Source organism: Protopterus annectens, chromosome 1.part2, assembly GCF_019279795.1.
Source record: "Protopterus annectens isolate FY-2018-M chromosome 1.part2, PAN1.0, whole genome shotgun sequence".
In the NCBI taxonomy this organism is placed as follows: Eukaryota; Metazoa; Chordata; order Ceratodontiformes; family Protopteridae; genus Protopterus; species Protopterus annectens.
The window spans coordinates 99,004,038-99,019,262 of NC_056727.1; the positions used below are offsets into that span (position 1 = coordinate 99,004,038).

Here is a 15,225-nt window from a genome sequence, read left to right on the forward strand (position 1 = left end):
TAGAGTGTGTATGTCAGCTACTTGGGCAGGGACACGAAGCAATGGTTGGACAGAGAGGGTGCAGGAGGTCTTGATTTGGACACTCATCTGAGATCTCAACTCTATAGCTGTGCCAGTGGGGAGTTTTATTTGGGATCTGGAGAAAGAGGGAGAAACTAGCCCCGGACTGATTGTGTTCCTCATGTGCTCTTAAGGGAAATTGTGCTTGATGCAGAGAGCTGCATCTGGAAATAATGTATGTATACATGTTATTCTCTTAGTAAATGTCCAGTGGTAAGTATTGAGGCTCCTTGATTATTGGCCCAGAAGTGGAGGGGTGTCACAGGATACATCTCTAGAACCTGAATCACAGCCACCTGCACCTAAAAACAGATACTTTTGAGGCCTTATCAGATCACAGCTGGGCAAGAAGATGGATTCTTATACAAATACTTAAGAGAAACAAACTTGCCACCTTTTTATTAATGCAGTGCCAAATGATAAAGACCATAGGGCTTTTGTTAGGTAGAGAAAGAAAGTGGTGCACCTCTGCCACTCTTTCCATTCCATAGATTACCACACTCGCATGATGACAAGATACATGTTGGCAAAGAATGAGAATGCAAATAAGCTAATATCTAACATCCCTGATTCTGAAAATAAAAATGAAAACTCCTTGCACAATATGTTCAGTTCAGCTAGCAAGTATCAATGCATTCCATAACGTGGTTTATGATGCTGCTGATTCATGGCTTAATCTCCACTCTGGACAAGGACAGTCTGGACCAGCTTCTGCTGAAATTTTCTAAAAATTGAAAGAAAAGAGGGAAAATTATGCAGGATTTCAAACAAATTTTCCTCTCCTCCATACCAAAGTTCCATAGAAGCTAACCTTTCAAACTTGGTCCATTAAGCCAAAAAATGCCAACAAAAAGGAAATTCACCAAGAAAAAGAGGTATGACTTTAGAGTAGCCAAAGCTCCAACCTGCAACTACCTTCTTCCCTCCTCCTCAGACAAACCTCTAACATCCTTTCTTGGGGTCTGCTGCTGTGGAGAAAGACATCAGACACCTGGGTTCTAAACACCATTCAAAATGGGTCCAGATTTATCAGGAATTATTTCAACTCAAACTGGTGTCCCTTTTGTAACACTAGGCAAACAGCATATGGTTCTTCCAATACTTACCAGATTTATCCTATTGCGGGAACATAGAAACGGGCCCTTGTCAACAAAAATAATTTTTTTTTTCCAGGCCTTTACTCATACTAAGAAAAGGGACATGGAGGTTCATTTTGGACTTGTCCAGCCTAAAACAAAATTCAGGATGTTATCCCTCCAAAGCTTTATCTTTGACCGGGAACGTCTGACTGGGATAAAACCCATTTTCAGTGGAGGCCTGAGAAGAAAAGCTCTACATTCAACATAAGAATACAAAAATATACAAAATTACAAGACTTGAGTAAATTCAAAGGTTGAAGCAAAATATGCAAAAAAACATGCTTGACTATGGCAGCTAAGCATGTACACTGAAATCCAATAGACTATTACTTGGGTTGCATAGGAAGAGATTCATTATGTTAGCAATAATAGTGAGCAAGACAAAGAGCATAATACAGGGAATTCTGAGAAAGAGGAGAGTAGTTAGATTTGCTCATAGGGTATAGTCAGAGTAGACAGTTGTTTGAGAGTGACAAAGTAGGAGAGATGGGTAGCAGAAAAATGGTCAGGGCAATTGTCCAGGTGCAATGCATGACCAGAGACTGTTTATATTTAGATGATGATTTAATAGCACCTTAAAGGAGTCTGTATTGTTTTGTTTTAAATTCAGTGGAAGTATAGAGTAATCCCAGCCGAGTTACATGCTTGGAGCATATTTTTCAGTGAGGGGCATTTATCAAGGAAATTACTTTAAATTATGGACTATTTTGAGCTGAGAGTAGCTGAGGGTGGTGTGGAAGTTCTTACCAGTGGAGATGTCCAATGGCTCTACAGTAATGAGTTTGAGGGGCATGACTCCAGTTTTGTTTTAAGGGTGACATTGGGGTTTGTGAAGATGGAGGTGCCTACAGAAAGGATGGAAGCAGGAAGATGTTTGGCTATAGCTTTTCTTGTGGAGTCTATCAGAAACCTTTTCCCTTTAGAAAGTCTCTGTTTCCACTGTCTTTTTGATGGCTTGGAGCAGTTGCTGGTCATAGTTTAATATCAGTTAAGATCCTGAGTAGTTTTTGTTTTGACACAAAACTCAAATGAAACAGCAGCCTATGGTTAAGCCAGCCCTGTTGTGCTTGTATTCCAACTTGCAGAACAACTCAATGAAAAGCATAAACACAGAAAATCTCCTACACGTTTTTTGTCATAGTAGCTGTAACTTCTTCAGATAATGACATTACTGAATCCGTCTTTATTGGTTTCCCGCTAAAAACATTCCAACCTTTCCTTCCAAACATTCTCCTGTAGGAGATTTCCTGCATTTATGATTTTCATTGAGTTGTTCTGCAAGTTGAAATAAAAGCAGAACAGAATGCTTCGTTTTCCCTGGATGTTTTTTTCATTTCATTTTGCTAGTGTTTGTTTTGTTATGCATGCAATTTTAGGTTGCTGGATGAAAGTAAGCTTGTGTTTGGTGAAATTAGGGGTAAACATTTGTTTTGTCTTTTTGGGGTTGAGAAGTAGCTTTGAATTGCTAAACCTATTGAATGATTTTGAGGAAATATTTTGATTGCACAGAGGAAATGAGTGTTGCATCATCTGCATTTGGAATTAAGGTTGCTTGTTTAGATGTGAGTTTGTTGCTAAATATATTAAAAAAGGAGTAGACCGAGTATTGAACCTTGTGGCATCTCTGCTCTGTCAAGTAGGAAAGAAAAGAGGTCTCCCTTCCATTTGACAGCTATAGGTAACTATTGAAGCACATTGGGGATGATTCTTTAAGACCTAAAGATGCTAGCTGATATAGTAGTCCCAGGTGGGATACTGTATTGAAGGCTTTTGATAGGTCAAGAAAAATAGTTAAGACTAGGTTCCCATTGTTTTTGTGTTGAGGTTCGCAGTGTTTGTGTTGATGTTGTTAAAACTGAGGAGTGTGGAAGTACTGTTATGATTTGGTGGGAAACCATGTTGTGTGGAAGTGAATAAGTTGTGGTTCTTGAGGAATTTGATTAGGTAGGAATGAATATATATGTCTAGTTTTGTGCTTAGGGGTGATAATGCAGTTGGCCGGTTGTTAGGATTGTTGAATTGCCACCTTTATGGAACTTGCAGTTATTTTTCATCAGGCTCATGTGGCTACCTTAGATCTCAATGATACCCTTCTTCACATTCCTGTCCTTCTAAATCACAGAAATCTTAAGATTTTGTGCTTTGGGATATCAGTTTGTCTTTTTACTGTTCCAGGAGTTTTCACAAAATATCTAGCCTCCATGTAGCATAGGTTCATAGGTTCATACTAGGCTATCTGCCCTAGGGCATTTATAAGCCTAGCCAGAGTTGTGTGGCTTTCACCACCCCTTAGGTTGAAGAATACTATACCCATTAGTTTGCCGTGCCTCTGTCCAGCAGTGATACAGAGATGATCCCCGGGGTAAAAATGATGCTGAAGATTTCAGAATATCTGCTCCTAGGTTTACTTTTAAACACTTTTATTGTATTCACACATTGTCAAATAATATGGGTACACATTAGAAATGAAAGCATAGCATTATAAGCATTGTTCTCTATTTATTGAGTAGCCCCAATGCCCACAGCATCAAATATTGTATTTGTGACCTTTTCATGTGGCTATACTGTTATGGTATGTGTGTGTAATAAGATATATATATATATATATATATATATATATATATATATGGGTTCATATGATACCGTCGACAACTGACTAAATCGACAACCGGCCCTGCAGCACCAATTTACCGAAACCGCACAGCATCGACAGTTGAAATAACCGACACCGACTCTACTGACAACGCGCTACACCGACATCGCGTATTACACCTAACTGGTATTAACATGTGTGAGGTAGGGGAGGTATTGCTAAACTTATGTCACTCAGTCTAACATTATAAATACCTCCCCTACCTCACACATGTTAATACCCGTTAGGTGTAATACGCGATGTCGGTGTAGCGCGTTGTCGGTAGAGTCGGTGTCGGTTATTTCAACTGTCGATGCTGTGCGGTTTCGGTAAATTGGTGCTGCAGGGCCGGTTGTCGATTTAGTCAGTTGTCGACGGTATCATATGAACCCATATATATATATATATATATATATCTACAAATCCGCGGTGGTGCAGCGGTGGCATTGTTGGCTCACAGCAAGAGGTTCTCCCGTTCGATTCTCTGCTTGGGTTGGGAGCACCTTCTGTGTGGAGTCTGCATGTCCTCCCCGCGGTCAAGTGGGCGTTCGAAAGACATGTGTTGAATGGGCGTGCCTTCATTGAAGGTTGGGTGTCGGGCTGGCAACTCGACACCATAAAACCCAACTGCCAATCATTAGTGGACCCCTAACTGGGAAAAGCTGAAAGACAAACAACATATATAGGTTCACTTTATAATCTCATAATTCTGAAACATCGAATTTCAGAATCTCGAGACTATAAAGCTGAAAGCCCATAATAGCGAAACCCCAGAACCACGAACTTCAAAACTGCGACTTCTATAGTAACCATATACCACACACATGCACATACATAAACCTTCCTCCACACACATGCACGTACATACACTTTCCTCCCCACACAAAAACACACAAACCTACACTACATACAAGCAATGGGGAAAGCCCCTTGCACCCCCACACCCCCCCTACTTAAATATACTAAGTCCAAGGTCGCACTACACAGACACATGAAAACACAACCGTACAAGCTACATTCCCCTTGCACACACACATCACAGTAACAAAACACACTGACGCACACTAAAGCCCCTAACCACAACCCTTAGAATATAAACACTTACCTGAATCTCCAGTAATCTGTTAGCACAGCACAACACCATAAGCACTAATTCAACATTTCTGAACTTCGAGATTTTGAATTTCGCGCTTCTGGGGTTTTGCTATTATGGGCTTTTGGCTTTATGATCTCGAGATTCTGAAATTCAATATCTCAAAATATGAGATTATAGAGTGAACCTATATATATATACATATATATATATATATATATATATATATATATATATATATATATATATATATATATATATATATATATATATGTGTGTGTGTGTGTAAAATATATATATATATGTATAATATATAGAGTAGTGTGCATGAGAGTCTAGATATTTGACAATATATAGTCTTCCAATTTGTGTGTCATAACACATTTCCTGCATGTTTCCTTAAATGTTCTTTTTGTCCGCCTATTATTGACTGTTTAGATGTCAAGAAGAATGCATTTGGAGCCATTAGTTCTTGGACTGTTTTCTAGTGGTTTAGGAATGTCATGTATAAGATTTTTTTTGTCTGATCCTTTTTAATACTTGTATTTCACAGGTTTGAGTGCCACAAGATGAACCATGTGTGTTCAGAAAATAACAATTTCCCTTATGGTAATAATCAGATGGTATTGGACATAATTTTGTATTCCTTGTTGGAAGTACGGCAGCCCATTGACTGGGACAGTGTTTCAAGATTAGTGCCTGGTTTCTCACCCAAAGAGGTATGTCTGTTTTTAAGTTCAATGCATTTTTAACCAAATGTTGCTTTTTATCCTTCTGCATCACTTCCACTTCTTCCAGTGATTAGTGGAGGATGGTTCCTTAACTGTGTCTTTGAAGCACTTTTTATGAAAGTTCTGCATATTTGACCCCCCCCCCCCCACCCCCCACGGATCTCTGAATTTTATTTAGTGATCTGACAGAACTTTTTTGTCACTGGAATCTGATGAGTTGTGTAGTTGGGCTTCATATTTCCATAGGTTGCTAAGATGCTTAAGGAGGCATGCATTTTGGTATTTGGATGTTACATGTGTGTTGCTTTTATTACATTTTCTGTGTGTAATATTGCAGTATGACTACCAAGTGAACTGATCCTTTTTTGGGATACATTCACCCATGAGCTGGATCATAATACATAGCATACAATATATATTGAGCGTTTGCAATGGCTAGTCAACAAACTTTTTTTTTTCCTGAAGAAACCAGAGTTTGTTTGTAAACTTCTTGAAAACATGCATACTCTGGAGTTATTAATCAGAAGTCGAGACTGAACTCCATCTCCTAGAGCTGTGAGATGGAAACCTTATCCAGTGAGCTGGTATACTGTCTTGTCTCTAAGATGCTTGACCCCCCCCACCCTATTTTCCAAGCTTGGTCTAATCTAATCAGTTTAGCCTCCTAGGTAAAGTCAGAGGCAATACCAGTTGTCCCTCTCCTTACTTGCTGAACTATGTGACTGTTTTATTTGAGGAACACTACTATCCAAATCAAAAGAAAAATTCTTAGACTGGACTTGATTTGGAGCCCTAAGGAAGTAAAATATGTAATATTTCTAGTAAACTCTTCTGTTGGAGAAAGGTTGCCTAAGATGAGTGTGGGCCCAAAACAATTTTGTGGGACTTCCACATTATTGAGCATTTTCCAGAAAAAGGGTAGACATTTTGGGTTGCCACAGGTGACCTGAAGTTGTGCTGGACTGGAAACTATATTCCTTTGAATGGAAGAGGGGTATAGATAGCTTCTGTAATGCATAAGTCAGGTGCGAGTTGTGCATGAATTTATTCCTATGGATGTGGGGTTTACTCACATGACAAAGCAGTGGGAAGTAAACACTTTATTATGAGTAAAGTTCATGCATAACGCACACTTTGATTATGCACTATAACTATTATACCATCCCAGAAAATGGGATTTTAGATGCTGTATTTTTATTTATTTATTTATTTTTTTAAACAACCCAATCATTCTGGTGATGGCCTGAACAAAAAACATTTCAAAGAAGATAGAAATTGACTTGGATTTTTTCCTGCATCCTCTCAACATACCCTAATTGACCAAGATTGCACTCTAATGACTGAAGATGACCAATGTAAGCCTGATGTATGGGAGCCTACATGCTGTGAGGTGTTTTTTTTTTTTTTTTTTTTTTTTTAATACAGTTTTTCATACAAATATTTGATACACTGATGGTCTGAACAAAAGTCATGATTGTGGAAAGAAATTTAGCCTTATTTTTTTCTTTTCATTAAGGAAGAACTAAATTGTCTATGGATTAATGTTTAAAGCAGACAGTGTAGTAGTTAACAATAAACTGCTCAAACAAATCCTTAAGAGGAAATATAAATCCTGCCTGGGAATAGTGCTTGCCGCTTCAGTCCAGCCCCAAAAAAGATTAGTCACCTTCTGTGAACACCTTTGGTATTTTATTGGGACAAAATGAAGAAAAAAAAAAAAGGCTATAGCCATATATTTTAAGTTGTTGCTGTCATACGCATGCACAACATGTCTCGTCACTCCTACTCCCAAAAGGTAAATTGCCGCATGTGAATATCCCTTTGGGGGTGCTGTGGTTATGCTGCTGTTGTCCAAACGAAGCGGTGTGTCTCTGATCTTGAAAGATCCTTGAAGTGTTTTAGTTTTTTTGTAGCAGAAGGTGGGAGATACTCCCAAGGAGGATTTCAGTTCCTTGTCCGTGGAGATAATGTCCCAGTCTGGAGGCATGATTTGCTTGATATTTTCCATGTCCCTGCAGATGGGGACTGGGAAGCTATGAGATTTGTCTGCCTTTTTGGTATTAGCAGTACAACAGGTGAACCCATATGTTAGGATAGGTTTAAACTTGTTGTGCCTGTCTTTGGTGACCTCTTGGAGTATCGAGCTCACCAACTGTGCTGGGTAGTGTCTCTCTCGGAACATAAGAGACAGGAACTCAGACTCCTGTAGGAAGGTGGAGTCATTGCTGATGAGCCTGGACAATCTGAATTGGTCAAGCACCACATTCTTTTTCATAAAGAATGGGTGCTGGCTTCTGAAGTCCAGGAAATTGTTTCTGTAAGTCTCCTTTCTGTAAATGTTGGATGTTCACCTGCGGCAATTGCGTGTCTTGCAAACACATCTTGGTGGGGCAAGAATTCATTTTCCAGCATTGCTCCCTTAAAATCTGCTTCCAAAGATTTTATTTTTGCCACACCAGTTCCGTGGTCTAGGCAGCAGTACGCAAATCTTGCCCAGCATTTTACGTCGGCAAAACCACCAGGAAATTATCAGACCGCATTAAAGAACAGCTAGGAGCAGTAAGATCCCATAACCCTGGAAATGCACTAGGAAAACACAGTACTAGTTGCACTGGATTCACAGGGTTCAAATTTTTTGTACTTGAACAAATAGCTCCGTTTTTCGGAGACATGGACTCCCTACTTTGAAGTCAGGGAGCTCAAATGGCAATTCAGACTGAATGCAGAAATAACTCCAGGGCTAAATGAGAATTTGTCTGAATGTAAAACGTGCTCTGAAGTGGCGTAGATAACCCTCTACAGCCGCTCCTAGCAAACTCCACTGTAAACTTGCACTAAAGCATTATATCACAAGTTGTTACCTTAATTTAAATATTTGTTTCTCATTGGCCTTAATTAAATGCATTGTAATTAGCTACTGAGCACAGCTCACATTACCGAATGGCTAATTCCTCCACCTAATTTAAATACATGTACTATTTAAGTGACTTGCCTTGGCACAGTATTTCATTCTGAAGAAGATCTATACATCAATAAAGATCGAAAGCGCTAAATACCGAAGTTACGCTCCTTGTCTTTGTCCTTCACTGTATGCTCAGGAAGTTTTTTTACTTAATATATATATGTGTGTGTGTGTGTGTGTGTGTGTGTGTGTGTGTGTGTGTGTGTAGATATAGATATATATATATATATATATATATATATATATATATATATAATTTGTGTGTGTGTGTATATAATATATATATATATATATATGTTTGTGTGTGTATATAAATATATATATATATATGTGTAAAATAAAATAAATAAAAATATATATATACATATATATGTATGAGTATATGTGTGTGTGTGTATATATATATATATATATATATATATATGTGCATGTATATCTGTATATATATATATATATATATATATATATATATATATATATATATATATAAAAATAAAATTTGTTTGTGTGTAATATGTATGTGTTTTTTACATAAAGATTTGGTCCTGCTAGTCTTTACGCCATTTTTTCTTCCATCTCCTTTTTTCAGAGCTGTCTCTTCCCCTCGGAGCCTTGGCGTTTAACAGCTCTGTCCAGACTACCACTTCAGAGTCGGGGATTGTGGGACTGTGGGGGAAGTCTGCTCTGACCACTTTGGCTCCGTAGGGACAACTCTTGGGTTCTCGTAGTCTGTCTGCCTTCAAGGAGGTAGGGAGGGTCCTCTCCCACCCTAGGGGACTCCCGGTTCTCCCATCTTAAGAAGTAATCCCCAACTCCATGGAATCTGTGACTGAGACTTCGTCTACCACTGGGTCTGCCGGTCCTAGAATGCCTTCAACCTTTAACTGTGGAATCCCAAATTTCTTCCTATACCTCCATGGAGCATCCCACAGGAATGGTCCCCTGGAAAAAAGTATAAAAGGAGACACTTGGATTTCCCTCAGGAATTGGTCATTACTGACACTGACTTTTAGGAAGGGGATGGGTCCCCTAGATCTCCACCTGATGATGTCTCCTTTGCAGACATCCTTAGAGATCCTCCATCAAAAACGGTGGACGGGGCTCGCAAATCCCTAACCCAGAAGAGAGTGTATTTGGTGGCTTTGAGCACCAGTCCACCTACATCCTGGATGTCACCCTCGATGGATCCACTTATTTATTTAGTATCTACCAGGTATGGAAGGAATTGGACACTGTAGAGCCTGTGCGCAAATCAGTGTATAAGATACACACACACTCCCACAGACAGATTGCGTCAGACCAAAGGGATTCTGGTAGATGCCATGATTGTTGCGACAGCCACTAAAAAAGGAGCTGGCTCAGGAATCCTCCACTGTCCTTTGTCCTAACAGGGAGTCTAGGGCTTTGGACAAATTTGGAAAGAGGGTTTTCTCTTCGGCTACATTTGCTTTGTGAGCACTGAACTACTTATTTCACTTTACCAAGCTACAGAGGGACTTAAGGAACTATCTAGCTTTGCTCCCTGAGTCCATGTCTGAGGAACAAAAGATCTTTTCTTCCAGATTGGGCACTCTTCAGTTGATACCCCAGTCATCATGGGTTGATTTCCCACACTGCTGAAGGCACTTTAAGGGCCGCAGGTTCCGGCATTGCCATTAGATGCCATACCTGGACGCGGTTGTGTGACTTTGACAAATGATGCCTTGAAAGGTTCCACAATGTACACTTTGATGGTTCATCATTGTTTGGCCCAACAGTCAGAGAGGCACTCTTCTATAGCGAGAAAGGTGGAAAGACTTTGTCTGCCGTCGTAATATATATTTTTTTCACCACAAAGATCCTTCTGCAGGAATCAGTGTGGTGCTAAATTGTGGTGCAAGAAGTCTCAATGTCCTTTTCTGGAATCTCAGGGAGACTTCCCCCCCAGGGACAGAGGGGGGAAACCGTTATAGTGGTAGATGCCAGCCTTAGGGCAGAGGGGGTGTGCAGAATCATGGGTCTCGAGATTCCTTTTCGGGCAGACCCTTTCAGTGCACCTGAAAGGTTGTCCTACTGCCCTTTTCTGGAAGCAGTTGGGGGCGCTTATCCTTGCACCCAGAAGCCTGGATAGCCATCACAAAGGACCAGTGGGTGCTAAGGATCTTATCCAGATAATACTGCATTCTCTTTTTAAATCTTTCCAAACCAAAGGCTTATCTCCCCAATGTGCCACCCAATCTGAGGGAGGCAGCAGCTGTAAAAATTACAAACCTGCTCCAAAAAGTCATCCATGAGGTCTGTCCCGATGAAGTTGGATCGGGCATCTACTCAAGGGTCTTTTTAGTACCAAAGAAGACAGTGGACCTAAGGCCAAGTTTGGATCCAACATCTCTGAACAAATTGTTGAACTCAAAATTCAGGATAGTCACAATCCAGTCCATCCTACGTCTTTTGAAGTTGGACAACTGGATGTGCTCGGTAGACCTGATGGATGCATACTACCATATCAGAAATGACAAGTGCTCCAGAAGGTATCTTTGCTTCAGGCTGGGACAATTCTGAATTCTCTCATTTGGTCTCACCACAGCTCCCAAGGTGTTCACTAAATGCTTAGTAGTTATAGCTGGTCTTCCACTGCAGGGATTCCCTTTGTTTTCTTATCTGGATGACTGGCTCCTAACCACTTCAACCAGGCATCTACTCATCCAAGCCAGTGACTACCTGTGGCAACTAGCTCCCACTCTCGGTGTAACTGTCCGCATGCAAAAATCATTTTCTACTTGTTCAACTGATGGACTTTATTGGAGCACATTTTAGACGCAACCAAAACTATGGCCTTACCTACCTGTAGACAGAGTTTCAACCTTGAGGCTGCATATCTTGCAGATCCTAGCAATTCTGCACCCTCCAGCAAAATTAGTGCTCAGGGTGTTAGGCTCGATGGCCGTCACAGTAACTCTATTATTTACAACACGCTTGCACATGAGAATCCTACAGTTGATGTTATCCGTCCAGTGGTCTTTTCACCATCACCCACTGAACCAGCCGATCAAGTAATCACATGTATGCAAAGATTCTCTCCTTTGGTGGCTTCATTCCTCAGAAGTCCACCAAGAATGCCCCTTTGTTCTTCACCTACGAAATGTCATGCTGACCACAGATGCCTCTCAGATGGGAGGGGACCTTTTCTGGGTAGGACCGTCCAAGGCACCTGTACTTTTCAGGAGACCAAATTGCATATCCACGTCCTAGAGATGAAAGTGGTCCTTCTAATGTTGCAAGCACTACACAGCTTTCTTCCTGTAGGGACTATTGCAATTGAGATTGACAGTATGTCCCTGGTGTGGCACATCAAGCAAGAAGGAACCAGATGTTACCCTCTGTGTCAAGAAGCGATGAGAGTGTGGCAGTAAGTGATATCCAACAACCACTTTCTAACTACATTGCATATTCCAGGGGAATACTACATTCTCGCAGATAGGCTTAACAGAGTTTTACTGATATCTCATGAGTGGTCTCTAAATCAGTAAGTGGAAAACATGATCTTCCTCAAATGGGCTCAACTTTGCTGTGACCTTTTTCCGTTCCTAACTCAACAACAAATACAGCAGGCTCTTTGCCTTGATTCCACCCCCCCCCCCGGGACAAGTCACAAAGAGATGCTGTAGTCCATGCTTGGCCCCCTGGTCTTTTTTATGCATTTCCTCCTCTATTCCCAAATTTTTTCTTTTTCTCCTGTTCAGCTGGTGAATCTGGGAATCTTGAGGCAATGTTACAACTGCCTCATGTACACAGACAACCCTCTCCTCCTCCCAACAAATGCAAATATATGCGAGAGATGCAACTATATAGCCAAACTGGAGGCTGAGCTCTCTCAATTCAGTACTGGCAAGACCAGTCAGGAGGAGAAGGTAACCACGCACACCACAAACCCAGTCTCGCATAGAACTATCACAACTGCAAACCAAACACATAAACACACAAAAACATACTCGGAGGCGCTGATTAAAAATCTACCAAAACAACAGAGGCCTCCAAAGCAGACACCCAAGCAACCGCCACCTCAAGACATAGCACATGCAACACATAGTTCACAAAGTCAGTGTGCTAAACAGTCACAGCCCTTAAGGCCAAACAGCATGCCAGACACACTTGTAATAGGTGACTCCATAGTCAGACACACTGATGTCCCGCTCACCAGACTGAACAAGGAAAAGGTCACAGTAAGCTGCCTGTCGGGAGCTAGAATCCGCCACATAACACAAGCACTCAGGTCACTCCACAAGCACTCGGGTCACTCCACAGCAAGTACAAATATGACTCTGTCATTGTACATGCCGGTGTGAACGACCTGAGACGTACCTCCCTGGACTACATGAAAAGAGACCTAGAGGAGCTCTCTGATTATGTAGCTCAGGCCGGTATGACCCTGACCCTGAGCAGCATCTTACCCTCACCAAGAATGATGCCACAGTACAAAGACAAAATGATCAGTTTTAACAATTGGCTTAATTACTGGTGTCATTCTAAGGGGATCCAATGTCTTTCTGCTTGGGATGACCTGCTTGACAAGCCACGCTGCTTCGCAAGGGATGGCTTGCACCTGTCACCCTTGGGCTTCCGGATATTGGCCAAGGCTCTTGCCACCCCCATAGTGCCTTTTTTAGGCAAGGCTCAAATGACAAACCTACCTCCCTAGAAAACACAAGTGGAAAAAAACTAAGGGTAATACTGCTCAATGCCAGAAGTCTAAACCTCAAGATGCATGCCCTCGAAGCCCTCCTCAGTATGGAGAACATCAATGTCTGTGCAGTGACTGAAACCTGGTTCAAGGCTCCTGAGTGCACCCCAGCACTATCGGGTTTTACCTCATATCATGCTTTCCGGCCCCAAAACTTGGACCGAACCACAAAAGGAGGGGGAGTATCCATATTCATCAAAGATACCCACACCTCCAGGTTAGTGACAACGCACGAAGCATCGGAGACCATCCAGGTGCAACTATAACCATAGGCAAAACTGCCTTACAGTTTGTAGCATGCTACAGACCACCCTCTCAAACTCAGGAACCCCACACAGCCTTCCTGAAGACACTGGAGAGTATGAATGTCTCTCCAAATACCATCATATTGGGAGACTTCAACTACCCAAACATAGACTGGGAACATTACTCAAGCCCCAACACCCTAGCCCAAAGGTTCCTAGAATTCATAAACTCAAATGCAATGGAACAACTAGTCACTATTCCCACAAGAGGAGACAATATACTAGACCTGATCATCACAAACATGGGGACAAAATGCTCCACACCGGAAGTATATCCCTCTTTGGTAAGATCAGACCATAAATTAATCTCACTGGAAATCCACATCCAGCCCCCACCCCCTGCACAAAAGACCACAGTGAAAAACTTCTCAAAAGCCAACTTCACACTTCTTAAGACTGAAGTGGTATCCTTCAAGGCCCCTGGGCCAGTGGAAACCACAACCCACACTGCTGAATCCTTTGCAAATGCCTTCTACAGGCACCTTCAAGAATGCATGGATCATGCAATCCCAAATAAAACCAAGACCCATTCCCCCAAAGGCAGGCACCTGGTCTGGTGGACCCCAGCCATAAACAAACTTTACAACAGGAGGAGGAAGCTACTACATGACCGAGCAAAATCCCTAAAAGGGAAGGCATCTCTGATCAGTACTAGCAAAAAACTACGATCACTCATAAAATCATCCAAGGCCAGCTTTGAGAGAAAAATCGCAAAAGACACAAAAGACAATCACAAGGTCTTCTTTAGCTATGTTAGAAACCTGGGTGGAAACTCCCAGTTATGCTCAGAGTTAGTCCAAAATGACACAAAATACACTGAACCCACCGACATTGCCAACATTCTGGCAGACAGGTTCAGTGCAAATTTCTCCTCCCCCCCCCCCCAAAAGAAGAAATAACTATCCCAGCAGAGTGTAGCATCCCTAACATCTCCGATGCCCAGGTGAGAGCCGCCCTCTCTAAAGCAAAAAACACAGCATCAATGGGACCGGACGGTGTCCCGGGCTGTGTGCTACATGAACTCCAACAGGAACTAAACCCACACCTAAGGCTGCTGTTTAATCTTAGCCTTACTACAGGATACGTATCCAAAGAGTGGCGTACAGCAACAGTAGTCCCACTTCACAAAGGTGGTGCTTCTACGGACCCTGGAAATTACCGCCCCATAAGCTTGACGAGCCTGGTCTGCAAAGCTATGGAGAGGATCATTATGGAACTCATAAACAAAGACATTGGGGACCTACAGACATTGGATCCTACCCAATTTGGCTTTGTCAAGGGCAGATCCTGCCTTTTGAACTTGGTCGACTTTTTTGAAACAGTCACTAAGGCCATTGATGAGGGTAAGGCAGTTCACACAGCCTACCTTGACCTTGCAAAAGCCTTTGACACAATACCCCACTCGGGCATCATAGACAAACTCACCAGCTTAAATGTAAACCCATATGTCACAAGATGGGTTGCAAATTGGCTCAAGGACAGAACCCACAGGGTCAGAGTTGCTGGAGCTATGTCAGACTCTAAGCCAGTCACAAGTGGTGTCACACAGGGCTCAGTACTGGGACCCCTCTTGTTCGGCATTT

The 15,225-nt window shown here is 41.7% G+C and overlaps 1 protein-coding gene across 1 annotated transcript in view; it reads left to right on the forward strand.

Annotated features, from left to right (window-relative positions):
* SANBR (SANT and BTB domain regulator of CSR) overlaps positions 1-15,225 on the forward strand; it is a 580,153-nt gene that overhangs the window by 335,545 nt on the left and 229,383 nt on the right. Inside the window, exon 2 of the mRNA XM_044060133.1 lies at positions 5,478-5,643. Within this exon, the coding sequence (XP_043916068.1) occupies positions 5,494-5,643 (150 nt within the window). The 5' untranslated portion in view covers positions 5,478-5,493. The remainder of the gene's footprint in view (positions 1-5,477; positions 5,644-15,225) is intronic.